The sequence below is a fragment of the Oncorhynchus masou genome, chromosome 24 (genome assembly GCF_036934945.1).
Source record: "Oncorhynchus masou masou isolate Uvic2021 chromosome 24, UVic_Omas_1.1, whole genome shotgun sequence".
Classification (NCBI taxonomy): domain Eukaryota; kingdom Metazoa; phylum Chordata; class Actinopteri; order Salmoniformes; family Salmonidae; genus Oncorhynchus; species Oncorhynchus masou.
In genome coordinates, this window is record NC_088235.1 from 116789907 (window position 1) to 116817262 (window position 27356).

A 27356-nucleotide genomic window follows, 5' to 3' on the forward strand; every position below is an offset into this window, starting at 1 on the left:
TGTACATAAAGATATGAATGAGTGATGGTACAGAACGGCATAGGCAAGATGCAGTAGATGGTATCGAGTACAATATATATATATGAGATGAGTAATGTAGGGTATGTAAACATTATATTAAGTGGCATTGTTTAAAATGGCTAGTGATACATTATTTAGATCAATTTTTCCAATATTAATTTCAAGTGGCTGGAGTTGAGTCGATATGTTGGCAGCAGCCACTCAATGTTAGTGGTGGCTGTTTAACAGTCTGATGGCCTTGAGATGGAAGCTGTTTTTCAGTCTCTTGGTCCCTGCTTTGATGCACCTGTACTGACCTCGCCTTCCGGATGATAGCGGGGTGAACAGGCAGTGGCTCAGTTGGCTGTTGTCCTTGATGATTTTTATAGCCTTCCTGTAACATCGGGTGGTGTAAGTGACCTGGAGAGCAGGTAGTTTGCCCACAGTGATGCGTTGTGCAGACCTCACTACCATCTGGAGAGCCTTACGGTTGTGGGCGGAGCAGTTGCCATACCATGCGGTGATACAGCCTGACAGGATGCTCTCGATTGTGCACCTGTAAAAGGTTGTGAGTGCTTTTGGTGACAAGCCGAATTTCTTCAGCCTCCTGAGGTTGAAGAGGTGCCTCTGCACCTTCTTCACGATGCTGTCTATGTGGGTGGACCAATTCAGTTTGTCTGTGATGTGTACGGCGAGGAATTTAAAACTTACTACCCTCTCCACTACTGTTCCATCGATGTGTATAGGGGGGTGTTCCCTCTGCTGTTTCCTGAAGTCAACGATCATCATTTGTTTTGTCTCGTCATTGTTGGTAATCAACCCTACTGCCTTGCCATGTCATCTGCAAACTTGATGATTAAGTTGGAGGCGTGGCCACACAGACATGGGTGAGCAGGGAGTACAGGAGAGGGCGGAGAACGCACCCTTATCGGGGCGCAGTGTTGAGGATCAGTCGTGGGTGAACAGGGAGTACAGGAGGGGGCTGAGAACGCACCCTTGTGGGGCCCCAGTGTTGAGGATCAGTCGTGGGTGAACAGGGAGTACAGGAGACACACAGACATGGGTACAGGAGAGGGCTGAGAATGCACCCTTGTCAGACCTCAGTGTTGAGGATCAGCGGGGTGGAGATGTTATTTCCTACCCTCACCACCTGGGGGTGGCCCGTCAGGAAGTCCAGGAACTGGTTGCACATTGTGGGGTCGAGACCCAGGGTCTCGAGATTAATGACAAGTTTGGAGGGTACTAAGGTGTTAAATACTGAGCTGTAATCGATGAACGTTCTTACATAGGTATTCCTCTTGTCCAGATGTGTTAGGGCAGTGTGCAGTGTGATTGCGATTGCATTGTCTGTGGACCTATTGGGGGCGGTAAGCAAATTTGAGTGGGTCTAGGGTGTCAGGTAGGGTGAGGGTGATATGATCCTTGACTAGTCTCTCAAAGTATTTCTTGATGACGGAGTGAGTGCTATGGAGCGATAGTCATTTAGCTAGGTTACCTTAGCTTTCTTGGGAACAGGAACAATGGTGGCCCTCTTGGAGCATGTGGGAACAGCAGACTGGGATAGGGATTGATTGAATATGTCCGTAAACACACCAGCCAGCTGGTCTGCGCATGCTCTGAGGAAGCGGCGAGGGATGCCGTCTGGGCCGGCAAACTTGCGAGGGTTAACACGTTTAAATGTTTTACTCACGTTGGCCACGGTGAAGGAGAGCCCGCAGGTTTTGGTAGCGGGCCGTGTCAATGGCACTGTATTGTTCTCAAGGCGAGCAATGTTGTTTATTTTGTCTGGGAGAAGACGGAGCTGGTTTTCTTTTTGTAATTCTTGATTGACTGTAGACCCTGCCACATACGCCGAAAGGAGGGTGAGGGAGGGCTTTGTATGTGTCACGGAAGTTAGCAATGATCCAGAATACTGCCAGCCTGGGTCATGCATTCGATATGCTGATAATACTTAGGGAGCTTTGTATTCAGATTAGCTTTGTTAAAATCCCTAGCTACAATAAATGCAGCCTCAGGATATATATTGTTTCCAGGTCTTTCAGGGCAGTCAAGGTGTCTGCTTGAAGGGGGATATACACGGCTGTGATTGTAATCGTGGAGAATTCTCTTGGTAGATAACGCTGTTCGGCATTTGATTGTAAGGAATTCTAGGTCAGGTGAACAAAAGGACTTGAGTTCCTGTATGTTGTTGTGATCAAACCACGACTCGTTAACCATAAGGCATACACCCCCGCCCTTCTTCTTACCAGAGAGATGTTTGTTTCTGTCGGCACGATGCGTGAAGAAACCGGGTGGCTGTACCGACTCTGATAACGTATCCCGAGTGAGCCATGTTTCCGTGAAACAGAGAATGTTACAATCTCTTCTGTCTCTCTGGAAGGCAACCCTTGCTCGAATTTTGTCTACCTTGTTGTCAAGAGACTGGACATTGGCGAGTGGTATGCTCGGGAGCGGTGGGAGATGTGCCATCATCTTTAATTTCTCATTTACAACTGCGACCTGGCCAAGATAAAGCAAAGCATTGCGACAAAAACAATAACACAGAGTTACACATAAACAAACTCTCGATCCACAATATAGCAGGGGATGTAAAGCCATAATACAGACATTTTTCAAGCGGCAGATTATGATCGATAATGTCAAATGCTGTACTGAAGTCTAACAAAACATCTCCCACAATATTTTTATTATCAATTTCTCTCAGCCAATCATCAGTCATTTGTGTAAGTTCATATTTCATGCCTTTTCCCTATAATAGTGCTGAAAATCTGTTGTTAATTTGTTTACTGTGAAATAGCATCATCCAACACTTTTTTACAAAAGTTTACTAAGTGTTGGTTACATGCTGGTTGGTCTGCTATTTGAGCCAGGAACGGTTGCTTTGATATTCTTGGGTAGCGGAATGACTTTTGCTTCCCTCCAGGCCATATGGCACATTCTTTACTGTAGGCTTAGATTGAAGAGATAACAAATAGGCATGGCAAGGCCGTCCGCTATGATCCTCAGTAATTTTCCATCCAAGGTGTCAGACCCAGGTAGCTTGTAATTATTGATAGACTGTCCTTGCTCCGACGAACTGAGGCTCTTCTGAGGGAAAAGGGGGGTGAAACTCAATAGGAAGGTGTTCTTGATGTTCTACTCAATAGGAAGGTGTTCTAATGTTCAACTCAATAGGAAGGTGTTCAACTCAATAGGAAGGTGTTCTAATGATCAACTCAATAGGAAGGTGTTCTAATGTTCAACTCAATAGGAAGGGGTTCAACTCAATAGGAAGGTGTTCAACTCATAGGAAGGTGTTCTTGATGTTCAACACAATAGGAAGGTGTTCTTGATGTTCAACTCAATAGGAAGGTGTTCTTGATGTTCAACTCAATAGGAAGGTGTTCTAATGTTCAACTCAATAGTAAGGTGTTCAACTCAATAGGAAGGTGTTCTAATGTTCAACTCAATAGGAAGGTGTTCTAATGTTCAACTCAATAGGAAGGGGTTCTAATGTTCAACTCAATAGGAAGGTGTTCAACTCAATAGGAAGGTGTTCAACTCAATAGGAAGATGTTCAACTCAATAGGAAGGTGTTCAACTCAATAGGAAGGTGTTCAACTCAATAGGAAGGTGTTCAACTCAATAGGAAGGTGTTCAACTCAATAGGAAGGTGTTCTTGATGTTCAACTCAATAGGAGGTGTTCTTGATGTTCAACTAAACAAGAAGGTGTTCTTGATGTTCAACTCAATAGGAGGTGTTCTTGATGTTCAACTAAACAAGAAGGTGTTCACCTCAATAGGAAGGTGTTCCAATGTTCAACACAATAGGAAGGTGTTCTTGATGTTCAACACAATAGGAAGGTGTTCTTGATGTTCAACTCAATAGGAAGGTGTTCTTGATGTTCAACACAATAGGAAGGTGTTCTTGATGTTCAACTCAACAGGAAGGTGTTCTTGATATTCAACTCAATAGGAAGGTGTTCTTGATGTTCAACTCAATAGGAAGGGGTTCTAATGTTCAACTCAAAAGGAAGGTGTTCTAATGTTCAATTCAATAGGAAGGTGTTCTTGATGTTCAACTCAACAGGAAGGTGTTCTTGATATTCAACTCAATAGGAAGGTGTTCTAATGTTCAACTCAATAGGAAGGGGTTCTAATATTCAACTCAATAGGAAGGTGTTCAACTCAATAGGAAGATGTTCAACTCAATAGGAAGGTGTTCAACTCAATAGGAAGGGGTTCAACTCAATAGGAAGGTGTTCAACTCAAAAGGAAGGTGTTCAACTCAATAGGAAGGTGTTCAACTCAATAGGAAGGTGTTCAACTCAATAGGAAGGTGTTCAACTCAATAGGAAGGTGTTCAACTCAATAGGAAGATGTTCAACTCAATAGGAAGGTGTTCAACTCAATAGGAAGGTGTTCAACTCAATAGGAAGGTGTTCAACTCAATAGGAAGGTGTTCAACTCAGTAGGAAGTTGTTCAACTCTATAGGAAGGTGTTCAACTCAATAGGAAGGTGTTCAACTCAATAGGAAGGTGTTCTTGATGTTCAACTCAATAGGAAGGTGTTCTTGATGTTCAACTCAATAGGAAGGTGTTCTTGATGTTCAACTCAATAGGAGGTGTTCTTGATGTTCAACTAAACAAGAAGGTGTTCACCTCAATAGGAAGGTGTTCTAATGTTCAACACAATAGGAAGGTGTTCTTGATGTTCAACACAATAGGAAGGTGTTCTTGATGTTCAACTCAACAGGAAGGTGTTCTTGATATTCAACTCAATAGGAAGGGGTTCTAATGTTCAACTCAACAGGAAGGTGTTCTAATGTTCAATTCAATAGGAAGGTGTTCTTGATGTTCAACTCAACAGGAAGGTGTTCTTGATATTCAACTCAATAGGAAGGGGTTCTAATGTTCAACTCAACAGGAAGGTGTTCTAATGTTCAATTCAATAGGAAGGTGTTCTTGATGTTCAACTCAACAGGAAGGTGTTCTTGATATTCAACTCAACAGGAAGGTGTTCTAATGTTCAATTCAATAGGAAGGTGTTATTGATGTTCAACTCAACAGGAAGGTGTTCAACTCAATAGGAAGGTGTTCAACTCAATAGGAAGGTGTTCAACTCTATAGGAAGGTGTTCAACTCAGTAGGAAGGTGTTCAACTCTATAGGAAGGTGTTCAACTCAATAGGAAGGTGTTCTTGATGTTCAACTCAACAGGAAGGTGTTCAACTCAATAGGAAGGTGTTCAACTCAATAGGAAGGTGTTCAACTCAATAGGAAGGTGTTCAACTCAATAGGAAGGTGTTCAACTCAATAGGAAGGTGTTCAACTCAGTAGGGAGGTGTTCAACTCTATAGGAAGGTGTTCAACCCAATAGGAAGGTGTTCAACTCAATAGGAAGGTGTTCAACTCAATAGGAAGGTGTTCTTGATGTTCAACTCAATAGGAAGGTGTTCTTGATGTTCAACTCAATAGGAAGGTGTTCTTGATGTTCAACTCAATAGGAGGTGTTCTTGATGTTCAACTAAAGAAGAAGGTGTTCACTTCAATAGGAAGGTGTTCTAATGTTCAACACAATAGGAAGGTGTTCTTGATGTTCAACTCAATAGGAAGGGTTCTAATGTTCAACTCAACAGGAAGGTGTTCTAATGTTCAATTCAATAGGAAGGTGTTCTTGATGTTCAACTCAACAGGAAGGTGTTCTTGATATTCAACTCAACAGGAAGGTGTTCTAATGTTCAACTCAACAGGAAGGTGTTATTGATGTTCAACTCAACAGGAAGGTGTTCAACTCAATAGGAAGGTGTTCAACTCAATAGGAAGGTGTTCAACTCAATAGAAAGGTGTTCAACTCAGTAGGAAGGTGTTCAACTCTATAGGAAGGTGTTCAACTCAATAGGAAGGTGTTCAACTCAATAGGAAGGTGTTCAACTCAATAGGAAGGTGTTCTTGATGTTCAACTCAACAGGAAGGTGTTCTTGATGTTCAACTCAATAGGAAGGTGTTCTTGATGTTCAACTCAACAGGAAGGTGTTCTTGATGTTCAACTCAACAGGAATGTGTTCTCGATGTTCAACTCAAGAGGAAAGTGTTCTTGATGTTCAACTAAACAGGAAGGTGTTCAACTCAATAGGAAGGTGTTCTAATGTTCAACTCAATTGGAAGGTGTTCAACTCAATAGGAAGGTGTTCAACTCAATAGGAAGGTGTTCAACTCAATAGGAAGGTGTTCTTGATGTTCAACTCAATAGGAAGGTGGTCTTGATGTTCAACTCAATAGGAAGGTGTTCAACTCAATAGGAAGGTGTTCTTGATGTTCAACTCAATAGGAATGTGTTCAATAGGAAGGTGTTCAACTCAATAGGAAGGGATTATTGATGTTCAACTCAATAGGAAGGTGTTCTAATGTTCATCTCAATAGGAAGGTGTTCAGCTCAATAGGAATGTGTTCTAATGTTCATCTCAATAGGAAGGTGTTCAGCTCAATAGGAAGGTGTCCTAATGTTCAACTCAATAGGAAGGGGTTCTAATGTTCAACTCAATAGGAAGGTGTTCAACTCAATAGGAAGGTGTTCTAATGTTCAACTCAATAGGAAGGGGTTCTAATGTTCAACTCAATAGGAAGGGGTTCTAATGTTCAACTCAATAGGAAGGTGTTCAACTCAATAGGAAGGGGTTCTTAATGTTCAACTCAATAGGAAGGGGTTCTTGATGTTCAACTCAATAGGAAGGTGTTCTAATGTTCAACGCAATAGGAAAGGGTTCTTGATGTTCAACGCAATAGGAAGGTGTTCTTGATGTTCAACTCAACAGGAAGGGGTTCTAATGTTCAACTCAATAGGAAGGGGTTCTAATGTTCAACTTAATAGGAAGGGGTTCAACTCAATAGGAAGGGGTTCTAATGTTCAATTCAATAGGAAGGGGTTCTAATGTTCAACTCAATAGGAAGGGGTTCTTAATGTTCAACTCAACAGGAAGGTGTTCTAGTGTTCAACTCAATAGGAAGGTGTTCTAGTGTTCAACTCAATAGGAAGGTGTTCTAGTGTTCAACTCAATAGGAAGATGTTCAACTCAATATTAGGAAGGGTTATGGTTATTTGGAAGGTGTTCTTGATGTTCAACTCAATATTAGGAAGGGTTAGGGTCATTAGGAAGGTGTTCGTAATATTCTACACACTCACTGTAGGTAGCACACAGGACTCTTTTCTCTGTTGAGAAGATTTCCTTTTTAATTTCAATCCAAATGTAAAACGTTTTGATTAAAATCTCTGTCTGTCTGTCCGTCTGTCTTTTTTTTTCTTCAGGCTGACCATAAATGCAGAGTGCCAGTTACAGCTGCATAACTTCCCCATGGACGAACACTCCTGCCCACTCATCTTCTCCAGCTGTCAGTAAAGTACCCCCTCCTGTGCATCCATGCTCAGCACCACCACCTATATCTTTACACGTTTTCTTATCAACACCAGTCTATTATCACAAGAATAGATCATTATATTGAATTCCAAACATATGTTTGAAAGAAATGCCAAGAGTGTGCAAAGCTGTCATCAAGGCAAAGGGTGGCTACTTAGAAGTATCTGAAATATAAAATATATTTTCACTTTTTTGGTTACTACATGAATCCATATGTGTTATTTCATAGTTCTCATGTCTTCATTATTATTCTAGAACATAGAAAACAAATAAAGAATAACTGTTGAATAAGTAGTTGTGTCCAAACGTTTGACTGGAGAGTGTTTTATCTTGCTAAACGATCCAACTTTTCAATTCCTCATCAATTCACGGGGCCTTAAGTTCAAACAGTACATTTCTTAATAGGTGCATTCATATAAGTAACTAATAATAACTGTAATAATGGTAACAACTGTAATAACTGCAATAACAAATAACAACTGCAATAACTATAATAACTGTGGTAACCCATAATACCTGAAACAACAAAATAATAACTGTAATAACCTATAATAACTGTGGCGACTATAATAACTGTAATAACTCATAGCAGCTGTGTTAACTGTAATAGCTAATAATAACTAATAATAACTAATAACAGCTGAAATAAGTGTTACGGATAACAGATGTGATAACTAATAATAACTGTAATAACCATAGCAGCTGTAACAACTGGAATAACTAATAATAAATGTGACTGCTGTCAAAAAATGTAATAGAAAATAATAATTGATAACAACTGCGATAGCTGTTAATAACCATAATAACTGGCAATAACTTATAACTGTAGTAATAACTGTAATAGCTAATAATAACTAAGAAATGTGATACCTTATAATAACTGTAATAGCTAATAATAACTAAGAAATGTGATACCTTATAATAACTGTAATAGCTAATAATAACTAAGAACTGTAATAGCTAATAATAACTAAGAATGGTGATACCTTACAATAACTGTAATAGCTAATAATAACTAAGAACTGTGATACCTTATAATAACTATAATAGCTAATAATAACTAAGAACTGTGATACCTTATAATAACTGTAATGACTGTAATGACTGGAATAACTGGAATAGCTAATAATAGCTGTAAAACTGTCAACTGTGATAACTGTGATAACTGGGATAACTGTAATAGCTAATAATAGCTGTAAAAACTGTAACAACTCTAATAACTAATAATAACTAACAATAACCACCAACTGTAATAACTAATAATAAGTAATATCGGTGACAATTAACAAATGTAACACCTATCAATAACGGCAATAACCATAACTGTGATAATTATTAACAACTGTAATAACATATAATAGCGGTGACAACTGTAATAACTATTATTAGTTATTACAGTTATTAATAATTATCACAGTTATCGTGGTTATTGCTGTTATCGAAAGGTATTTATTAATAATTGATTAATAATTGTCACCAATATTAGTTATTACAGTTGTTAGTTATTAGTGGTTATTATTAGTTATTACAGTTATGGTATGGTGTCCTATAGGATATACTACACCCCTAATGATATAGCGAAGTCTGGTTACCTTCTAGGATCTCTGATATGGTGTCCTATAGGACATACTACACCCCTAATGATATAGCGAAGTCTGGTTACCTTCTAGGATCTCTGATATGGTGTCCTATAGGACATACTACACCCCTAATGATATAGCGACGTCTGGTTACCTTCTAGGATCTCTGATATGGTGTCCTATAGGATATACTACACCCCTAATGACATAGCGAAGTCTGGTTACCTTCTAGGATCTCTGATATGGTGTCCTATAGGACATACTACACCCCTAATGATATAGTGAAGTCTGGTTACGTTCTAGGATCTCTGATATGGTGTCCCATAGGATATACTACACCCCTAATGATATAGCGAAGTCTGGTTACGTTCTAGGATCTCTGAGGAATACATATGAACGTGATTTGACTGGTTGAAATAACATTTAGGGTGAGGTTTTCACAGATTCCTTTCTTTGCAAATTGAACGAGTGGAAATACAAAATCATTTGTGCATGTTATACCTTTTTAGGATATGAAAAAGTATTTTATCGAGCAAAACGACACTTCATGTTATCTCTGGGACCCTTTGGATGATAAATCAGAGCAAGATTTCAGAATATAAGTACACATTTCATCTTCAGAGGTGTTATCAAACCTTTCGTGGTGAAAAAGTGTTTTGTTTTTAGGAGCTCTCCTCAAACAAAGCATGACATTTTTTCACAGAAATGGCTACTGTAAATTGGACAGTGCAGTTATATTATTATTATTATATTACCAAGAATTTAAGCTTTCAGCCGATATAAGACACTTGTATGTACCGACATTTGTTGTTTTTCTAAAATCTGCGATTGTGACACAATGCGATCGTGACACAAAAACTGCCCCGTTGACAGGATGCCTATCCGTAATTAACATCACATATAAATATAAATAAATATATCCCATTTAGCAGACGCTTTTGTCCAAAGCGACTTACAAGTCGGCTGGGGCCACTACATTTTTTTTTTTTTTTTTTTTACATATGGGTGGCCCCAGCGGGAATCGAACCCACGACGCTTGGCGTTGCAAGCGCCATGCTCTACCGACTGAGCCACACAGGACCCACATACACACATATTATCCAGATACTGACTGTTAGCACTTGGTTGCCTATAGCAACACCACAAAAGAATGGGCTTGAGCTGAGGCAGGTGAACCTGCAGCCACATCACTTCAATAACATTGATCCTGAAATGTTCAAATATCTTGCCATTAATCTTCTATGACAGCTTTTGGCTGGAAAGTATTCAGGCATTCTTTTCAGTCATATTTGCGTGCTTTATATGTCATGTGGAAACGATTTGTTGTTTGCAGCTAATGTAAAAATAATTTTCACATTCATAAAAAATGTATACGATTCACATTTGTAATACTAGCTCTTCATGATTCTGAATAAAACTCCGGCAATTTGAACAAATGAAAAAGTAGATTGTGCTGAGTTACTGGCACATTGAACCATGTCGCAGCTCAATCTAGAATTGACTTCCTATTTCGCAACAAAGCATCCTTCACTCATGCTGCCAAACATACCCTCGTAAAACTGACGATCTGGGTACTGTTGTCGGATGCTCTGTACTGCCAAGGCGCACTGTAGGCCTGGTGTCGGCACTGGTGGTACTGGGCTGGTGACACACAACCGCGGGGAGCAGGAACAGGACGTACTGGACTGTGGTGGCGTACTGGAGGTCTGGAGTGTAGAGCTGACACAACCCGTCCTGGCTGGATGGTTATTTTCTCCCTGCACATACTGGGCTGTGTAGACTCACCGGAGACACAGTACTCAAAGCCGGCGCAGGATATCCTGGTCCAAGGAGGGACACTGGAGACCAGGAGAGCTGAGCCGGCACCCTCCTTCCTGGCTGGATGCCCGACACCGGGCTGGAATAGCACACTGGAGACACCGTGAGATTCTTGTTCTGTGAGGTTAGACCATGATCCAGAATTGTTCTGTGAGGTTAGACCATGATCCAGAATAGTTCTGTGAGGTTAGACCATGATCCAGAATAGTTCTGTAAGGTTAGACCATGATCTAGAATAGTTCTGTAAGGTTAGACCATGATCCAGAATAGTTCTGTAAGGTTAGACCATGATCCAGAATAGTTCTGTAAGGTTAGACCATGATCCAGAATAGTTATTTGAGGTTAGACCATGATCCAGAATTGTTCTGTGAGGTTAGACCATGATCCAGAATTGTTCTGTGAGGTTAGACCATGATCCAGAATAGTTCTGTGAGGTTAGACCATGATCCAGAATAGTTCTGTAAGGTTAGACCATGATCCAGAATAGTTCTGTAAGGTTAGACCATGATCCAGAATAGTTCTGTAAGGTTAGACCATGATCCAGAATAGTTATTTGAGGTTAGACCATGATCCAGAATAGTTCTGTAAGGTTAGACCATGATCCAGAATTGTTCTGTGAGGTTAGACCATGATCCAGAATAGTTCTGTGAGATTAGACCATGATCCAGAATAGTTCTGTAAGGTTAGACCATGATCCAGAATAGTTCTGTAAGGTTAGACCATGATCCAGAATAGTTCTGTAAGGTTAGACCATGATCCAGAATAGTTCTGTAAGGTTAGACCATGATCCAGAATAGTTCTGTGAGATTAGACCATGATCCAGAATAGTTCTGTAAGGTTAGACCATGATCCAGAATAGTTCTGTAAGGTTAGACCATGATCCATAATGGTTCTGTAAGGTTAGACCATGATCCAGAATGGTTCTGTAAGGTTAGACCATGATCCAGAATTGTTCTGAAAAATATACTTCAATAGTTCTGAAAACCTTGCTTCAATGATATGCTGATGTGACCTGATTTTGTGAAATAGACATGGGGTGGCCTGAGGAATATATTCTACCTTGGGCCTTCAGGTCACTAAGTCCGCCCCTTGCACAGTGTATTACCTCATGGTATTCTCCAGAAGTGGTTGTGCCATCTCTCAAATACTAGGTCATTTGTTTTGTTGAGTGATGATGTTTGAGGAAAAATACTGGAGAGATTCCCTGAACATCTCTGATTTAGTGTTGGTTGAGTGTTCGGTACAATGCTAGAATTTTTGCTTGGATGTGTCTGAATGTGCTATAGGGTCTTTGGAAGGTGCTGTTGGAATGTGTTATAGGGAGTTGGCAAGTGAGTTTACCAGGCATGGTTTGGATTTTATAATTGCATTTAATTTCCTAAACAATGTTTGACTGCCCTTTTATATTAAAGTGTTGGCAGAAACAACAGATCTGTGTTGTAGGTTTCAGCACAGGTCCTTTGTCTTGGCAGAAACAACAGATCTGTGTTGTAGGTTTCAGCACAGGTCAGTTTGTATTGGCAGAAACAACATATCTGTGTTGTAGGTTTCAGCACAGGTCCTTTGTCTTGGCAGAAACAACATATCTGTGTTGTAGGTTTCAGCACAGGTCCTTTGTCTTGGCAGAAACAACATATCTGTGTTGTAGGTTTCAGCACAGGTCCTTTGTCTTGGCAGAAACAACAGATCTGTGTTGTAGGTTTCAGCACAGGTCCTTTGTCTTGGCAGAAACAACATATCTGTGTTGTAGGTTTCAGCACAGGTCACTTTGTATTGGCAGAAACAACAGATCTGTGTTGTAGGTTTCAGCACAGGTCCTTTGTCTTGGCAGAAACAACATATCTGTGTTGTAGGTTTCAGCACAGGTCCTTTGTCTTGGCAGAAACAACATATCTGTGTTGTAGGTTTCAGCACAGGTCACTTTGTATTGGCAGAAACAACATATCTGTGTTGTAGGTTTCAGCACAGGTCCTTTGTCTTGGCAGAAACAACATATCTGTGTTGTAGGTTTCAGCACAGGTCCTTTGTCTTGGCAGAAACAACATATCTGTGTTGTAGGTTTCAGCACAGGTCACTTTGTCTTGGCAGAAACAACAGATCTGTGTTGTAGGTTTCAGCACAGGTCACTTTCTGCAATTAATTATTATTGTTAATTTCTTCATGTTTTCATAGTCCTGCAGAAAAATTACTCATTTCAGAGCCACAATGCATTCTGGGTACATTATTATCTCAACAATGTTAAGGATTAAATGGAATTGTAGGTGACATTTAAAAAAGCCAAGCAATTACATGATTCTAGTGTGCTTCCTGCTTCAGGCTGGTTTTGTGGTAAGAGTCATTCATTGTCATGTTATCACAGTCTATGATGAGGTTGGTTAATATGCAATGCATTCGGAAAGCATTCAGACCCCTTGACTTTTTGCACATTTTGTTACGTTACAGCAGTATTCTAAAATGAATTAAATACAAATGTTTCTCATCAATCCACAAAATACCCCATAATGACAGTGCGAAAACAGGTTATTATAAATGTTTGCAAATTGATTAAAAAAAACCTAAGTATTCAGACCCTTTGCTATTAGACTCGCAATTGAGCTCAGGTGCATACTGTTTCCATTGATCACACTTGAAATGTTTCTACAACTTGATTAGAGTCCACCTGTGGTAAGTTCAATTGACTGGACATGATTTGGAAAGGCACACACCTGTCTATATAAGGTCCTACAGTTGACAGTGCATGTCAGAGAAAAAAACCAAGCCATGAGGTCGAAGGAATTGTCTGTAGAGCTCCGAGACAGGAATGTGTTGAGGCACAGATCTGAAGAAGGGTACCAAAAAATGTCTGCAGCTTTGAAGGTCCCCAAGAACACAGTGGCCTCCATCATTCTTTAATGGAAGACGTTTGGAACCACCAAGACTGGCCGCCCAGCCAAACTGAGCAATCAGGGGAGACTGGCATTAGTCAGGGAGGTGACCAAGAACCAAATGGTCACTCTAACAGAGCTCTAGAGATCCTCTGTGGAGATGGGAGAACCTGCCAGAAGGACAACCATCTCTGCAGCACTCCACCAATCAGGCCTTTATGGTAGAGTAGCCATGCGGAAGCCACTCCTCAGTAAAAGGCACATGACAGCCCCCTTGGAGTTTGCCAGAAGGCACCTAAAGGACTCTCAGACCATGAGAAACAAGATTCTCTGGTCTGATGAAACCAAGATTGAACTCTTTGGCCTGAATGCCAAGCATCACGTCTGGAGGAAACCTGGCACCATCCCTATGGTGAAGTATGGTGGTGGCAGCATCATTCTGTGGGGATGTTTTTCAGCAGCAGGGACCGGGAGACTAGTCAGAATCGGGGCAAAGATGAACAGAACAATGTACAGAGAGATCCTTGATGAAAACCTGCTCCAGAGTGGTCAGGACCTCAGACTGGGGTGAAGGTTCACCTTCCAACAGGACAACAACCCTAAGCACAGAACCAATACAATGCAGGAGTGGCTTCGGGACAAGTATCTGAATGTCCTTGAGTGGCCCAGCCAGAGCCTGGACTTGAACCCAATCTAACATCTCTGAAGAGACATGAAAATAGCTGTGCAGCGACGCTCCCCATCCAATCTGATAGAGCTTGAGAGGATCTGTAGAGAAGAATGAGAGAAACACCCCAAATACAGATGTGCCAAGTTTGTAGCGTCATACCCAAGAAGAATCCAGGCTGTAATCGCTGCCAAAGGTGCTTCAACAAAGTACTGAGTAAAGGGTCTGAATACTTATGTAAATGTGCTATATACATTTTTTTATTTTATACATTTGCAAACGTTTCAAAAAATATATAGTTTTTGCTTTGTCAATATGGTGTATTGTGTGTAGATTGATGATGAAAAAAAAACAATTGAATCCATTTTAGAATAATGCTGTAACGTAACAAAATGTGGAAAAGGTCAATGAGTCTGAGTACTTTCCAACTGCACTGTAAGTCCATTCATTGTGGGTCTTATCCCTGTATGCATTGAGGCTTGGCTGGCCGACACACACCATGCATTTAACTCTTTCTTTATTTTACAGTCGTGGCCAAAAGTTTTGAAAATGACACAAATATTCATTTCCACAAAGTTTGCTGCTTCGGTGTCTTTAGATATTTTTGTCAGATGTTACCATGGAATATTGAAGTATAATTACAAGCATTTCATAAGTGTCAAAGGCTTTTATTGACAATAACATGAAGTTGATGCAAAGAGTTAATATTTGCAGTGTTGACCCTTCTTTTTCAAGACCTCTGCAATCCGCCCTGGCATGCTGTCAATTAACTTCTGGGCCACATCCTGGCCCATTCTTGCATAATCAATACTTGGAGTTTGTCAGAATTTATTGTCCACCTGCCTCTTGAGGATTGACAACAAGTTCTCAATGGGATTAAGCTCTGTGGAGTTTCCTGACCATGGACACAAAATATCAATGTTTTGTTCTCCGCGCCACTTAATTATCACTTTTGCCTTATGAGAAGGTGCTCCATCATGCTGGAAAAGGCATTGTTTCGTCACCAAACTGTTCCTGGATGGTTGGGAGAAGTTGCTCTCGGAGGATGTGTTGGTACCATTCTTTATTCATGGCTGTGTTCTAAGGCAAAATTGTGAGTGAGCCCAGTCCCTTCCCCACACATGAATGGTCTCAGGATGCTTTACTGTTGGCATGACACAGGACTGATGGTAGCGCTCACCTCGTCTTCTCCGGACAAGCTTTTTTCCGGATGCCCCAGACAATCTGAAAGGGGATTCATCAGAGAAAATGACTTTACCCCAGTCCTCAGCAGTCCAATCCCTGTACCTTTTGCAGAATATCAGTCTGTCCCTGTTATTTTTCCTAGAGAGAAGTGGCTTCTTTGCTGCCCTTCTTGACACCAGGCCATCCTCCAAAAGTCTTCTCCTCACTGTGCGTGCAGATGCACTCACACCTGCCTGCTGCCATTCCTGAGCAAGCTCTGTACTGGTGGTGCCCCGATCCCGCACCTGAATCAACTTTAGGAAACAGTCCTGGCGCTTGCAGGACTTTCTTGGGCGCCCTGAAGCCTTCTTCACAACAATTGAACCGCTGTCCTTGAAGTTCTTGATGATCTGATAAATGGTTGATTTAGGTGCAATCTTACTGGCAGCAATATCCTTGCCTATGAAGCCCTTTTTGTGCAAAGCAATGATGACGGCACGTGTTTCCTTGCAGGTAACCATGGTTGACAGAGGAAGAACAATGATTCCAAGCACCACCCTCCTTTTGAAGCTTCCAGTCTGTTATTCAAACTCAATCAGCATGACAGAGTGATCTCCAGCCTTGTCCTCGTAAACACTAACGAGAGAATCACTGACATGATGACATGACACGATGTCAGCTGGTCCTTTTTTTTTAAATGCAATGAAAACATTTTGGGGGGATTCAGTTCATTTGCAAAGAGGGACTTTGCAATTAATTGCAATTCATCTGATCACTCTTCATAGCATTCTGAAGTATATGCATATGGAGTACATACATTACATTTACATTTAAGTCATTTAGCAGACGCTCTTATCCAGAGCGACTTACAAATTGGTGAATTCACCTTCTGACATCCAGTGGAACAGCCACTTTACAATAGTAAAGTAAACATACAAACTGAGGCAGCATATTTGTGTCATTCTCAAAACTTTGTGTCATTCTCAAAACCTTTGGCCACGACTGTAGTGTCACAATTGACTACAAACTGTAAAAAGGATAAGTTTGGTTAAAAAAAAGAGTTTAATACAACAAGTAAATGACGGTTCGGTTTGGATTACAATTATGTAAACAATTCATGCATCCTTTACCAAGCTCCGTGTGCAAATCACCCCTCCACCCACTTCACTTCCCTTCAATGAATGAGGCTCTGTTTTATTTATTTAAAATGTATTTTATTTATTTATTTCACCTTTATTTAACCAGGTAGGCAAGTTGAGAACAAGTTCTCATTTACAATTGCGACCTGGCCAAGATAAAGCAAAGCAGTTTGACACATACAACCACACAGAGTTACACATGGAGTAAAACAAACATACAGTCAATACTACAGTATAAACAAGTCTATATACGATGTGAGCAAATGAGGTGAGATAAGGGAGGTAAAGGCAAAAAAAGGCCATGGTGGCAAAGTAAATACAATATAGCAAGTAAAGCACTGGAATGGTAGATTTGCAATGGAAGAATGTGCAAAGTAGAAATAAAAATAATGGGGTGCAAAGGAGCAAAATAAATAAATACATTTAATACAGTAGGGAAAGAGGTAGTTGTTTGGGCTAAAATATAGGTGGGCTATGTACAGACTGCTGGAACCAGTCAGTCTACACCTGGAAAGCACGGAATTAGTCTCATAATCATGTGACCGTTCCTCCGTTGTAGCCAGTCTCCCTCGACTCTTATGAAAACCATTATATATATATATGATAGCGACCCGAGTTACTGCCCCGCTGACACAGACGGCTTCATCAACAACGACAGGTAATGTGTGTTACGTTTAAATGTGAAAATGGATATTCACAAATACCCAGTTTGATAAACTGGTAGACTAATTCCCCAGCCAAGCAGATTCAACTAGTATAGTCATTTTGCTTGTGAAGTGCATTAGCAGAAAGCTTCGTCCTTTCTTCAGAACAAAATGCAGTTTACCACTTGGCTGTCTATTATATCACCCTGTCACAGGCCCTCCAAGTCATTATGGGGTAATTTGTGTAGATTGATGATGGGTGGGGGGGAAAACGATTTAATACATTTTAGAATAACGCTGTAACGTAACAAAGTGTGTAAAAAGTCAAGGGGTCTGAAAACTTTCCGAAGGTACATTTTGTTTCAGTTTTAAATCATATATTTTTTCTCCAAACAGACGCAGGCAAGCCGTGTGTACCACATTCCACAACTTGGTCGGTTTCTTCCTGGGTCTCCAGTCTTCTGTATAATGTCCAGGGTATAACCTAGCCTGGTATAACCAGCCTGATCACCATATAATGTCCAGGGTATAACCTAGCCTGGTGGAACCAGCCTGATCACCATATAATGTCCAGGGTATAACCTAGCCTGATGGAACCAGCCTGATCACCATATAATGTCCAGGGTATAACCTAGCCTGGTGGAACCAGCCTGATCACCATATAATGTCCAGGGTATAACCTAGCCTGGTGGAACCAGCCTGATCACTATATAATGTCCAGGGTATAACCTAGCCTGGTGGGAACCAGCCTGATCACCATATAATGTCCAGGGTATAACCTAGCCTGATGGAACCAGCCTGATCACCATATAGTGTCCAGGGTATAACCTAGCCTGATGGAACCAGCCTGATCACCATATAATGTCCAGGGTATAACCTAGTAGTACTGTTGCGTGTTTGTTAGCTAGGCTAACTAAGGCCCTATCTGCAACATGAGCTATGGTAGGCCCCCGCCCGATGTTGAGGGCATGACATATCTTAAAGTGGATAATCTGACGTACCGAACCTAACCTGAGACCCTTCGCCGTGTCTTTGAAAAGTATGGTAGGGTAGGAGATGTTTACATCCCCCGAGATGGTTATACGAAAGAGGGAACCAGCCTGATCACCATATAGTGTCCAGGGTATAACCTAGCCTGGTGGAACCAGCCTGATCACCATATAGTGTCCAGGGTATAACCTAGCATGGTGGAACCAGCCTGATCACCATGTAATGTCCAGGGTATAACCTAGCCTGGTGGAACCAGCCTGATCACTATGTAATGTCCAGGGTATAACCTAGCCTGGTGGAACCAGCCTGATCACTATATAATGTCCAGGGTATAACCTAGCCTGGTGGAACCAGCCTGATCACTCTGTAATGTCCAGGGTATAACCTAGCCTGGTGGAACCAGCCTGATCACCATATAGTGTCCAGGGTATAACCTAGCCTGGTATAACCAGCCTGATCAACATATAGTGTCCAGGGTATAACCTAGCCTGGTGGAACCAGCCTGATCACCATATAGTGTCCAGGGTATAACCTAGCCTGGTGGAACCAGAATGATCACTATATAATGTCCAGGGTATAACTTAGCCTGGTGGAACCAGCCTGATCACTCTGTAATGTCCAGGGTATAACCTAGCCTGGTGGAACCAGCCTGATCACCATATAATGTCCAGGGTATAACCTAGCCTGGTGGAACCAGCCTGATCACTCTGTAATGTCCAGGGTATAACCTAGCCTGGTGGAACCAGCCTGATCACTCTGTAATGTCCAGGGTATAACCTAGCCTGGTGGAACCAGCCTGATCACTATATAATGTCCAGGGTATAACCTAGCCTGGTGGAACCAGCCTGATCACTGTATAATGTCCAGGGTATAACCTAGCCTGGTGGAACCAGCCTGATCACTATATAATGTCCAGGGTATAACTTAGCCTGGTGGAACCAGCCTGATCACTCTGTAATGTCCAGGGTATAACCTAGCCTGGTGGAACCAGCCTGATCACCATATAATGTCCAGGGTATAACCTAGCCTGGTGGAACCAGCCTGATCACTCTGTAATGTCCAGGGTATAACCTAGCCTGGTGGAACCAGCCTGATCACTCTGTAATGTCCAGGGTATAACCTAGCCTGGTGGAACCAGCCTGATCACTATATAATGTCCAGGGTATAACCTAGCCTGGTGGAACCAGCCTGATCACTGTATAATGTCCAGGGTATAACCTAGCCTGGTGGAACCAGCCTGATCACCATATAGTGTCCAGGGTATAACCTAGCCTGGTGGAACCAGCCTGATCACTCTGTAATGTCCAGGGTATAACCTAGCCTGGTGGAACCAGCCTGATCACCATATAGTGTCCAGGGTATAACCTAGCCTGGTATAACCAGCCTGATCAACATATAGTGTCCAGGGTATAACCTAGCCTGGTGGAACCAGCCTGATCACTGTATAATGTCCAGGGTATAACCTAGCCTGGTGGAACCAGCCTGATCACTATATAGTGTCCAGGGTATAACCTAGCCTGGTGGAACCAGCCTGATCACCATATAGTGTCCAGCGTATAACTTAGCCTGGTGGAACCAGCCTGATCACTCTGTAATGTCCAGGGTATAACCTAGCCTGGTGGAACCAGCCTGATCACCATATAATGTCCAGGGTATAACCTAGTCTGGTGGAACCAGCCTGATCACACTGTAATGTCCAGGGTATAACCTAGCCTGGTGGAACCAGCCTGATCACTATATAATGTCCAGGGTATAACCTAGCCTGGTGGAACCAGCCTGATCACTCTGTAATGTCCAGGGTATAACCTAGCCTGGTGGAACCAGCCTGATCACCATATAGTGTCCAGGGTATAACCTAGCCTGGTATAACCAGCCTGATCAACATATAGTGTACAGGGTATAACCTAGCCTGGTGGAACCAGCCTGATCACTGTATAATGTCCATTGTATAACCTAGCCTGGTGGAACCAGCCTGATCACCATATAGTGTCCAGGGTATAACCTAGCCTGGTGGAACCAGCCTGATCACCATATAATGTCCAGGGTATAACCTAGCCTGGTGGAACCAGCCTGATCACCATATAATGTCCAGGGTATAACCTAGCCTGGTGGAACCAGCCTGATCACCATATAGTGTCCAGGGTATAACTTAGCCTGGTGGAACCAGCCTGATCACTCTGTAATGTCCAGGGTATAACCTAGCCTGGTGGAACCAGCCTGATCACCATATAATGTCCAGGGTATAACCTAGCCTGGTGGAACCAGCCTGATCACTCTGTAATGTCCAGGGTATAACCTAGCCTGGTGGAACCAGCCTGATCACTCTGTAATGTCCAGGGTATAAGCTAGCATGGTGGAACCAGCCTGATCACTCTGTAATGTCCAGGGTATAACCTAGCCTAGTGGAACCAGCCTGATCACTCTATAATGTCCAGGGTATAACCTAGCCTGGTGGAACCAGCCTGATCACTATATAATGACCAGGGTATAACCTAGCCTGGTGGGAACCAGCCTGATCACTATATAATGTCCAGGGTTTAACCTAGCCTGGTGGAACCAGCCTGATCACCATATAATGTCCAGGGTATAACCTAGCATGGTGGGAACCAGCCTGATCACCATATAGTGTCCAGGGTATAACCTAGCCTGGTGGAACCAGCCTGATCACCATATAATGTCCAGGGTATAACCGAGCCTGGTGGAACCAGCCTGATCACTATATAATGTCCAGGGTATAACCTAGCCTGGTGGAACCAGCCTGATCACCATATAATGTCCAGGGTATAACCTAGCCTGGTGGAACCATCCTGATCACCATATAATGTCCAGGGTATAACCTAGCCTGATGGAACCAGCCTGATCACTATATAGTGTCCAGGGTATAACCTAGCCTGGTGGAACCAGCCTGATCACCATATAGTGTCCAGGGTATAACCTAGCCTGGTGGAACCAGCCTGATCACCATATAGTGTCCAGGGTATAACCTAGCCTGGTGGAACCAGCCTGATCACTCTGTAATGTCCAGGGTATAACCTAGCCTGGTGGAACCAGCCTGATCACTATATAATGTCCAAGGTATAACCTAGCCTGGTGGAACCAGCCTGATCACTCTGTAATGTCCAGGGTATAACCTAGCCTGGTGGAACCAGCCTGATCACCATATAGTGTCCAGGGTATAACCTAGCCTGGTATAACCATTCTGATCAACATATAGTGTCCAGGGTATAACCTAGCCTGGTGGAACCAGCCTGATCACTGTATAATGTCCAGGGTATAACCTAGCCTGGTGGAACCAGCCTGATCACCATATAGTGTCCAGGGTATAACTTAGCCTGGTGGAACCAGCCTGATCACTCTGTAATTTCCAGGGTATAACCTAGCCTGGTGGAACCAGCCTGATCACCATATAATGTCCAGGGTATAACCTAGCCTGGTGGAACCAGCCTGATCACTCTGTAATGTCCAGGGTATAACCTAGCCTGGTGGAACCAGCCTGATCACCATATAATGTCCAGGGTATAACCTAGCCTGGTATAACCAGCCTGATCAACATATAGTGTCCAGGGTATAACCTAGCCTGGTGGAACCAGCCTGATCACTGTATAATGTCCAGGGTATAACCTAGCCTGGTGGAACAAGCCTGATCACCATATAGTGTCCAGGGTATAACCTAGCCTGGTGGAACCAGCCTGATCACTATATAGTGTCCAGGGTATAACCTAGCCTGGTGGAACCAGCCTGATCACTGTATAATGTCCAGGGTATAACCTAGCCTGGTGGAACCAGCCTGATCACCATATAATGTCCAGGGTATAACCTAGCCTGGTGGAACCAGCCTGATCACCATATAATGTCCAGGGTATAACCTAGCCTGGTGGAACCAGCCTGATCACTCTGTAATGTCCAGTGTATAACCTAGCCTGGTGGAACCAGCCTGATCACTATATAATGTCCAGGGTATAACCTAGCATGGTGGAACCAGCCTGATCACTCTGTAATGTCCAGGGTATAACCTAGCCTGGTGGAACCAGCCTGATCACTATATAATGTCCAGGGTATAACCTAGCATGGTGGAACCAGCCTGATCACTATATAATGTCCAGGGTATAACCTAGGCTGGTGGAACCAGCCTGATCACTCTGTAATGTCCAGGGTATAACCTAGCCTGGTGGAACCAGCCTGAACACCATATAGTGTCCAGGGTATAACCTAGCATGGTGGAACCAGCCTGATCACCATATAATGCCCAGGGTATAACCTAGCCTGGTGGGAACCAGCCTGATCACTATATAATGTCCAGGGTATAACCTAGCCTGGTGGAACCAGCCTGATCACCATATAGTGTCCAGGGTATAACCTAGCCTGGTTGGAACCAGCCTGATCACTATATAATGTCCAGGGTATAACCTAGCCTGGTGGAACCAGCCTGATCACTATATAATGTCCAGGGTATAACCTAGCCTGGTGGGAACCAGCCTGATCACCATATAGTGTCCAGGGTATAACCTAGCCTGATGGAACCAGCCTGATCACTATATAATGTCCAGGGTATAACCTAGCCTGGTGGAACCAGCCTGATCACCATATAATGTCCAGGGTATAACCTAGCCTGGTGGAACCAGCCTGATCACCATATAATGTCCAGGGTATAACCTAGCCTGGTGGAACCAGCCTGATCACCATATAGTGTCCAGGGTATAACCTAGCCTGGTGGAACCAGCCTGATCACCATATAGTGTCCAGGGTATAACCTAGCCTGGTGGGAACCAGCCTGATCACTATATAATGTCCAGGGTATAACCTAGCCTGGTGGAACCAGCCTGATCACCATATAATGTCCAGGGTATAACCTAGCCTGGTGGGAACCAGCCTGATCACTATATAGTGTCCAGGGTATAACCTAGCCTGGTGGAACCAGCCTGATCACTCTGTAATGTCCAGGGTATAACCTAGCCTGGTGGAACCAGCCTGATCACCATATAATGTCCAGGGTATAACCTAGCCTGGTGGAACCAGCCTGATCACTCTGTAATGTCCAGGGTATAACCTAGCCTGGTGGAACCAGCCTGATCACTCTGTAATGTCCAGGGTATAACCTAGCCTGGTGGAACCAGCCTGATCACTCTGTAATGTCCAGGGTATAACCTAGCCTGGTGGAACCAGCCTGATCACTCTGTAATGTCCAGGGTATAACCTAGCCTGGTGGAACCAGCCTGATCACTCTGTAATGTCCAGGGTATAACCTAGCATGGTGGAACCAGCCTGATCACTCTGTAATGTCCAGGGTATAACCTAGCCTGGTGGAACCAGCCTGATCACTATATAATGACCAGGGTATAACCTAGCCTGGTGGAACCAGCCTGATCACCATATAGTGTCCAGGGTATAACCTAGCCTGGTGGAACCAGCCTGATCACTCTGTAATGTCCAGGGTATAACCTAGCCTGGTGGAACCAGCCTGATCACTATATAATGTCCAGGGTATAACCTAGCCTGGTGGAACCAGCCTGATCACTCTGTAATGTCCAGGGTATAACCTAGCCTGGTGGAACCAGCCTGATCACCATATAGTGTCCAGGGTATAACCTAGCCTGGTATAACCAGCCTGATCAACATATAGTGTCCAGGGTATAACCTAGCCTGGTGGAACCAGCCTGATCACTGTATAATGTCCAGGGTATAACCTAGCCTGGTGGAACCAGCCTGATCACCATATAGTGTCCAGGGTATAACCTAGCCTGGTGGAACCAGCCTGATCACCATATAGTGTCCAGGGTATAACCTAGCCTGGTGGAACCAGCCTGATCACCATATAATGTCCAGGGTATAACCTAGCCTGGTGGAACCAGCCTGATCACTCTGTAATGTCCAGTGTATAACCTAGCCTGGTGGAACCAGCCTGATCACTATATAATGTCCAGGGTATAACCGAGCATGGTGGAACCAGCCTGATCACTATATAATGTCCAGGGTATAACCTAGCCTGGTGGAACCAGCCTGATCACTCTGTAATGTCCAGGGTATAACCTAGCCTGGTGGAACCAGCCTGATCACCATATAGTGTCCAGGGTATAACCTAGCCTGGTATAACCAGCCTGATCAACATATAGTGTCCAGGGTATAACCTAGCCTGGTGGAACCAGCCTGATCACTGTATAATGTCCAGAGTATAACCTAGCCTGGTGGAACCAGCCTGATCACCATATAGTGTCCAGGGTATAACCTAGCCTGGTGGAACCAGCCTGATCACCATATAGTGTCCAGGGTATAACTTAGCCTGGTGGAACCAGCCTGATCACTCTGTAATGTCCAGGGTATAACCTAGCCTGGTGGAACCAGCCTGATCACCATATAATGTCCAGGGTATAACCTAGCCTGGTGGAACCAGCCTGATCACTCTGTAATGTCCAGGGTATAACCTAGCCTGGTGGAACCAGCCTGATCACTCTGTAATGTCCAGGGTATAACCTAGCATGGTGGAACCAGCCTGATCACTCTGTAATGTCCAGGGTATAACCTAGCCTGGTGGAACCAGCCTGATCACTCTGTAATGTCCAGGGTATAACCTAGCCTGGTGGAACCAGCCTGATCACTATATAACGACCAGGGTATAACCTAGCCTGGTGGAACCAGCCTGATCACCATATAGTGTCCAGGGTATAACCTAGCCTGGTGGAACCAGCCTGATCACTCTGTAATGTCCAGGGTATAACCTAGCCTGGTGGAACCAGCCTGATCACTATATAATGTCCAGGGTATAACCTAGCCTGGTGGAACCAGCCTGATCACTCTGTAATGTCCAGGGTATAACCTAGCCTGGTGGAACCAGCCTGATCACCATATAGTGTCCAGGGTATAACCTAGCCTGGTATAACCAGCCTGATCAACATATAGTGTCCAGGGTATAACCTAGCCTGGTGGAACCAGCCTGATCACCATATAGTGTCCAGGGTATAACTTAGCCTGGTGGAACCAGCCTGATCAATCTGTAATGTCCAGGGTATAACCTAGCCTGGTGGAACCAGCCTGATCACCATATAATGTCCAGGGTATAACCTAGCCTGGTGGAACCAGCCTGATCACTCTGTAATGTCCAGGGTATAACCTAGCCTGGTGGAACTAGCCTGATCACCATATAATGTCCAGGGTATAACCTAGCCTGGTGGAACCAGCCTGATCGATCTGTAATGTCCAGGGTATAAGCTAGCATGGTGGAACCAGCCTGATCACTCTGTAATGTCCAGGGTATAACCTAGCCTGGTGGAACCAGCCTGATCACCATATAATGTCCAGGGTATAACCTAGCCTGGTGGAACCAGCCTGATCACTCTGTAATGTCCAGGGTATAAGCTAGCATGGTGGAACCAGCCTGATCACTCTGTAATGTCCAGGGTATAACCTAGCCTGGTGGAACCAGCCTGATCACCATATAATGTCCAGGGTATAACCTAGCCTGGTGGAACCAGCCTGATCACTCTGTAATGTCCAGGGTATAACCTAGCCTGGTGGAACCAGCCTGATCACTCTGTAATGTCCAGGGTTTAACCTAGCCTGATGGAACCAGCCTGATCACCATATAGTGTCCAGGGTATAACCTAGCCTGGTGGAACCAGCCTGATCACCATATAATGTCCAGGGTATAACCTAGCCTGGTGGAACCAGCCTGATCACCATATAATGTCCAGGGTATAACCTAGCCTGGTGGAACCAGCCTGATCACTATATAATGTCCAGGGTATAACCTAGCCTGGTGGAACCAGCCTGATCACTCTGTAATGTCCAGGGTATAACCTAGCCTGGTGGAACCAGCCTGATCACCATATAATGTCCAGGGTATAACCTAGCCTGGTGGAACCAGCCTGATCACCATATAATGTCCAGGGTATAACCTAGCCTGGTGGAACCAGCCTGATCACTATATAATGTCCAGGGTATAACCTAGCCTGGTGGAACCAGCCTGATCACTCTGTAATGTCCAGGGTATAACCTAGCCTGGTGGAACCAGCCTGATCACTATATAATGACCAGGGTATAACCTAGCCTGGTGGAACCAGCCTGATCACCATATAGTGTCCATTGTATAACCTAGCCTGGTGGAACCAGCCTGATCACTATATAATGTCCAGGGTATAACCTAGCCTGGTGGAACCAGCCTGATCACTCTGTAATGTCCAGGGTATAACCTAGCCTGGTGGAACCAGCCTGATCACCATATAGTGTCCAGGGTATAACCTAGCCTGGTATAACCAGCCTGATCAACATATAGTGTCCAGGGTATAACCTAGCCTGGTGGAACCAGCCTGATCACTGTATAATGTCCAGGGTATAACCTAGCCTGGTGGAACCAGCCTGATCACCATATAGTGTCCAGGGTATAACCTAGCCTGGTGGAACCAGCCTGATCACTATATAATGTCCAGGGTATAACCTAGCCTGGTGGAACCAGCCTGATCACCATATAGTGTCCAGGGTATAACTTAGCCTGGTGGAACCAGCCTGATCACTCTGTAATGTCCAGTGTATAACCTAGCCTGGTGGAAACAGCCTGATCACTATATAATGTCCAGGGTATAACCTAGCATGGTGGAACCAGCCTGATCACTCTGTAATGTCCAGGGTATAACCTAGCCTGGTATAACCAGCCTGATCACTCTATAATGTCCAGGGTATAACCTAGCCTGATGGAACCAGCCTGATCACCATATAATGTCCAGGGTATAACCTAGCCTGATGGAACCAGCCTGATCACTATATAATGTCCAGGGTATAACCTAGTATGGTGGAACCAGCCTGATCACTCTGTAATGTCCAGGGTATAACCTAGCCTGGTATAACCAGCCTGATCACTCTATAATGTCCAGGGTATAACCTAGCCTGGTGGAACCAGCCTGATCACCATATAATGTCCAGGGTATAACCTAGCCTGATGGAACCAGCCTGATCACCATATAATGTCCAGGGTATAACCTAGCCTGGTATAACCAGCCTGATCACTATATAATGGCCAGGGTATAACCTAGCCTGGTATAACCAGCCTGATCACTATATAATGTCCAGGGTATAACCTAGCCTGGTATAACCAGCCTGATCACTCTAT

The 27356-nt window shown here is 43.5% G+C and overlaps 1 protein-coding gene across 1 annotated transcript in view; it reads left to right on the plus strand.

The window, feature by feature from the left end:
• The window catches only part of LOC135513319 (gamma-aminobutyric acid receptor subunit gamma-3), a 445846-nt gene that overhangs the window by 328942 nt on the left and 89548 nt on the right, over positions 1 to 27356 (plus strand). The window contains exon 5 of the mRNA XM_064936236.1: positions 7285 to 7367. Within this exon, the coding sequence (XP_064792308.1) occupies positions 7285 to 7367 (83 nt within the window). The remainder of the gene's footprint in view (positions 1 to 7284; positions 7368 to 27356) is intronic.